The following is a 5,064-nucleotide window of genomic DNA, read 5'->3' on the forward strand; positions in this document are numbered from 1 at the left end:
ACTTTGTGGTTGCCAAACCACATTTTTTTTATGCAATTAAATATTCACTTTATATATTTCATTTTATATAATTAGAATGTTTGATTTGTATTTGATGTATTTTATATTATAATTTAAATTATAATTCTTTATTTTTATTAGAATATCCAATTTAAGATGAGATGAGTAGTTTCAACTTGTAATTAATATTATCGTGGTAGTTTCATATGATTATATGAGTTTTTTTTTGTAGAAATAAAAATATATTGAGGGCAATATAGGAAATATAAATTATATCATGGTGATAGTTACGTCATGTTTTGACTTTATATATATTAGCGTGCCGATCGGCACTTCGTGCCTATCGATCCACATTCTTATTTTTTATTTATTTATCATTTTTGTTTTACATTCTTTAAAGAAAAATAATTTAATATAAGAAATGTTACATAGAAACTCAATAGATATTAAGATATAAGAAGATTAATCATATATAGAATTGAAGAAGAAAAAAATAAAAATAAGAAAATGTGTAGAAGAATAATAATGTATTGTGAATAAGAATAAAAGTAATATTTGGAAGTTTATAATGGTTATTAAGGGAGTTACAAAAAAGTAATTTTAAAATGTAGAAATTATGTCATTTGTAGTTTTAACTTTATTTATTTATTTATATATATATATATATTAAGCTAAGTTCAACTCATTTCCACCCCAGCTAGAAATTCTTCCAAGGATGGTGGATACTAACAGCTAAGACAAGTGATCAATCACCAATTGTTATCTGGTGTTCAATATACATGACACTGCATTTTTATGTACTAAACTTTTGTCAGTTTTTTTCCACTTCAAATGTAATCAATACTTTACAGTTTACAAAGAAGTATCTGTGATTGAAAAAAATGAGGATATAAACTTTAGCAGACATGCAAATACTTGAGTTTCTATGCATTAAAAAAACAAAGGTTCCTTTTGTTGCCTCTCCAATGTACAAATCAATATGTGTTAGTTACTGCTTTGACTGATTCAATTTGTTTAAGGTAACATCTAACTTTTGCATGAGTATGCTAACAAAACAATGCAGTGAATGAATCAGTTGGGTGAGTTGGTTACTAAATCAGCCACAGCAGCTACCTTCTTCTTGAGCTCTAACTTGTCAGAGCCAACAAGTTTGTCTAATTGTCTTCCATCTTTAAGAAAATAGAATGTTGGAGTTGCATTAATATTCCATGAATTACATAACTCCTACATTCAACCAACACAAATAAATCTTATTTTCCAAGAATATGCAGTATAAAGTTCATTTGTAAAAAAATGTGAAATTAGCTCAAAGCCTAGTGCCTGAGTTTGGTGGTAAGGTTGTTGTTTGGTGACCATGAGCTTATGAGTTCAAATCCTGGAAATAATCTTTCCCGCATGTGGGGTAAGACTGCATACATCAACCATCTCCAACCGAACAGAGATTTGTTGTCTCAAATATTGTCTCACTATCTCACGTCAATGAAAAATGTATGTCAATTAAAAAGCTTAAGTCTTCATTATTATTGTTGTTTTTGCTTCATTATCATTAACATATGACAACATGAGACAAGATTTAGGACAACAGATCTTTGTTTCTCAAGACCCCACCAAGTGAGAGCTTAGTGCAATGGGCCATCTTTTTTTAATTAGCTCAAAGCCTACTAACTATAACATGTGTTCATAAAAAAAACTAGATCTTATAAAACACAAGAAAATCAAAGTGCCTTCTAAAAGTCATTGCATTTGAAGCCATTAAGGGCAAGTTAGAGAGACCATAGGAAAATTAATATTGTTTTCTAATCCATAAGTTTATAATCATGGTGTGCTGTATTAGGAAACCTTTTGAATCACTTACAGCAAGCTCATCAGCATCCACTGTAAGAAACACAAGGAATGAATATTTGTTGGCTAGCTCAGAGAAGATTGGCATAACATCTCTACATGGATGAGACCAAGATGCAGTAAAATTTGCAACAACCTGTTGAATGGATCCCCATAAAGCTTAATTTGTTAGAGAATGCTAAACATAAAAGTCTTATAACTACTAAAATATTAAACTAGAGAACAGAACCATATTATTTAGAAGCTGACCATAGGAAAATCTCATAAGAGGGTGTCTTGTCCTCCTTTCTGAACCATATTACTTTATCTTAGAGAACTTTTTTATTCTATAGTCTATTAAAAGAAATAATGATATAAAATGAAATACCAAATAAGATCCTTCATTCCTATTCAATTTAAGCATTGCACTAAGAACTTACAGCTTTTCCATCCTTGTTGGCTTGTGATAAATTTGCTTCCCAACTCTGCATTGAAGTTATCCTGTGTACATTTCTTGAAGAGAACAATACTGCATGATGACTCTGATCACTATCACCATCACTTCCAGATAACTGAAAAAAAACCATACAACTTTGAGGTGAATTGATAGAATAAACAACTTTATGATATATCTACACATGTCACAAATGATAGTAATTAACTTATCACACCATAGCTGAGATATGTGTCAATTATTTTATTATCTAATTTTATCTTCAGGGTTGAACTTCTAAAATTGTTAATGTATTTGATTTCATGACTGAGTCCATTCTCTTTAGAAGGAGCTGCAGTAAATTCCACCATAGACATGTGAAATGAAACTATATACCTTACAAACTCATGTTGACAGAAAACATCATAGGAGGGAAAGACAAATATCAAATTTATTAAAGTTTGTCTGTGTTTTATTTTAATGAGAAAGGAATATAAACAATGGACACTAACAAAATCTTAATACACCAAATATGTGGTCAAATCTTAATACACCAAATATATTATCAACTTGAGAGGACTCACATTTACCTTGGGGCAAAAACAGCACATTAACCATGCACAACTGAACCTTGGTAGTTTACAGCAACAAGAACATTCTGAACATGAGAAACAACAGCCCATTGAGCATTTACTTATAGCAGGCTCCTGAGACAATACCTGCCAAGTAGCTCTATCATCAGATAGTGAAAATCCAGAGAAAATAAACTTGTTTAAACATGTTCATATCACTAAAGTTTTAGGTTTTGTTCACATAGGTGTTAAGATATTGGTCTATCAATAGGTTCTAGAATTTGTTGTTTTGTTACTTCATTATAACAATGATAAAAGAAAGGGCGACTTAGTGTACGAGACTTCCACTTAGTGAGATCTGATGAAAATAGATATATATAGTTTTACCCTCTTTACCCTCGCAGGTGAAGAGACTACATCTAAGATTTAAACTCATCACCTTCAGGTTACAAAGCAATCAACCTTATTGTTATATTGAGACTCACCATTCCTATGAGATAAGGGTATAGAAATAACCTATTTGTTTGTGATGTTGTATACATCTAATTTCACCATACCACACTAGATTGGGAGCTTCTTGTAATGACCCCTTTTTTTGCTTGTAACTATAGGCTTGAATGTTAGTACTAACACCTGAAAATGGGACTTTCTTTCTTAATATGAAAATGCTAACGTCCTACAACAGATGACTCTTATCATTAAATTTCATAATATGCATGTACTTATTATTAAGATTATATTTTGAATGGTAAATATACTAACATGTATAGATTAAGGTGGAAATGGGTCGATTTGAGCTTGTCTAACCTCAATACAATAAGTATTAACTTGAGTTGAATTTTCAGCCGGGTTCAATATGAACTATTTTTTTAATTTAATTTGACTCATTTAAAGTTCACAAACTTTAGAATGAGTTAACGAAATCAAATTTATGTAACTCTTAGCCCGTGGCCATTGATATATGAGAAAGACGACTTTTAAATTAATTATTATAAAAAATTAATTTGAAATATATTTTATATCTACTATAAAGTATTTGTCATATATATATATAGTGGATGCATGAACAGTATGAGTAGAGAGCTATATATGATTCAAGTTTAACTTGTTAATTTAACAATTAATTTTTAGATTAAATTTGGCTCATTTAATTTACTAAGTTTATCGAATTAAATAATAAATGTAGAAAGGAAACTTCCAGCTACATAGATCGTTTCCATTCATATGTATATGGTTTACCATGAAGGAAAATCTATATTGACATTATTCATAGCACAAATGCGTTTCTATAAAAAGCAAAGGAGATCAAATACAAAGCAAAATAATGATCCTTGAAGTTTGCAAGCATGACATCTCATGTTAAACGTGTCTACAATACAAAATGAGGTGATCAAAAATTTCTATAGAACAAATGAATATTTTTAGATGGAAACAAAACATAATGGGACCCTACCACACAAAAAAATATACAAAATGGGAAATATGATACTGGAAGAAGGATTAATTTACCTTTGATCATGTGGATGATAGCCAAGGTCACTTTCATCCACAATTTCTTGTTGATTTAAAATACCATAATTCCCTGCTCAGATTTGGCAATACATTAAAACCCAGAATTTGATGAGAAGCTTTAGAAAGAGAGAAAATTGCTTATTTTTTTTGAATAAAAAAGCAACCCCTTTTCATTCATGAATCATGGGAATGATCAATTGCAGAAAAGAAAGGTTTTTTCTCTCACTTTTTTTTACAAAAAGAATATTTTTTATTGGTGATAAGTATTTACTAATAATATCACTAAGATAATAGGGAAAGTCATAGTGACAGGTGGTATTGTTTTGTGATCTATATTAACATGTCCAAGATTAGAAATGAGTGGAAATGTATCAACCCAAATCAAAAAAGCAAAACTGCATATGAAAACTTATCCGAATAATTAAACAAAAAATGTCATATAAGGGTATTTGTATGCTACTTCTTCATATATATATATATATATGATTGCTCATTTTTTATTATCTTAACTCATCTATGTTGGTGGATGAGAATGTGATTGAGGAGTCTCCTACTATCAAAAAGTTTTATTATTATCGGGATATAGAAAGAGCGGGAAGTCATAAGTAAGATATCACGTTTTGAACCAAAACATTAATTTTATGGACTTTCTCCGACTATCAAGAAGTTCTATTGCTATCACAGTATTGAAAGATTAAGGAGTCACAAGTGAGATACCACGTCTTG

The 5,064-nt window shown here is 30.0% G+C and overlaps 1 protein-coding gene across 2 annotated transcripts; it reads right to left on the reverse strand.

Annotated features, from left to right (window-relative positions):
• LOC109357203 (thioredoxin H9-like) lies at positions 890-4,577 on the reverse strand. 2 transcript variants are annotated; one of them, XM_019600987.1, is made up of 5 exons: positions 4,336-4,577; positions 2,845-2,973; positions 2,262-2,393; positions 1,856-1,978; positions 890-1,224 (listed from the first exon to the last, which is right to left on the reverse strand). In XM_019600987.1, the coding sequence occupies exons 2-5, from the start codon at positions 2,935-2,937 to the stop codon at positions 1,072-1,074; spliced, it is 501 nt and encodes a 166-aa protein (XP_019456532.1). In that variant the 5' UTR covers positions 2,938-2,973; positions 4,336-4,577; the 3' UTR covers positions 890-1,071. The 2 variants fall into 2 exon arrangements, with proteins under 2 accessions (XP_019456532.1, XP_019456533.1); XM_019600988.1 differs by having other exon boundaries at positions 2,845-2,986.

The sequence above is a fragment of the Lupinus angustifolius genome, chromosome LG09, assembly GCF_001865875.1.
Source record: "Lupinus angustifolius cultivar Tanjil chromosome LG09, LupAngTanjil_v1.0, whole genome shotgun sequence".
In the NCBI taxonomy this organism is placed as follows: domain Eukaryota; kingdom Viridiplantae; phylum Streptophyta; class Magnoliopsida; order Fabales; family Fabaceae; genus Lupinus; species Lupinus angustifolius.

Bases quoted from the DNA above. Each gene is read 5' to 3' on its own strand.
- LOC109357203 (XM_019600987.1), bottom strand. From the start codon at position 2,937: ATGGGCTGTTGTTTCTCATGTTCAGAATGTTCTTGTTGCTGTAAACTA. The intron at 2,394-2,844 runs GTAAATGTGAGT...GTTTTTTTTCAG, and splicing joins TGTGCTGTTTTTGCCCCAAG to TTATCTGGAAGTGATGGTGA. The intron at 1,225-1,855 runs GTAAGTGATTCA...GGTTGAATGTAG, and splicing joins TGGATGCTGATGAGCTTGCT to GAGTTATGTAATTCATGGAA.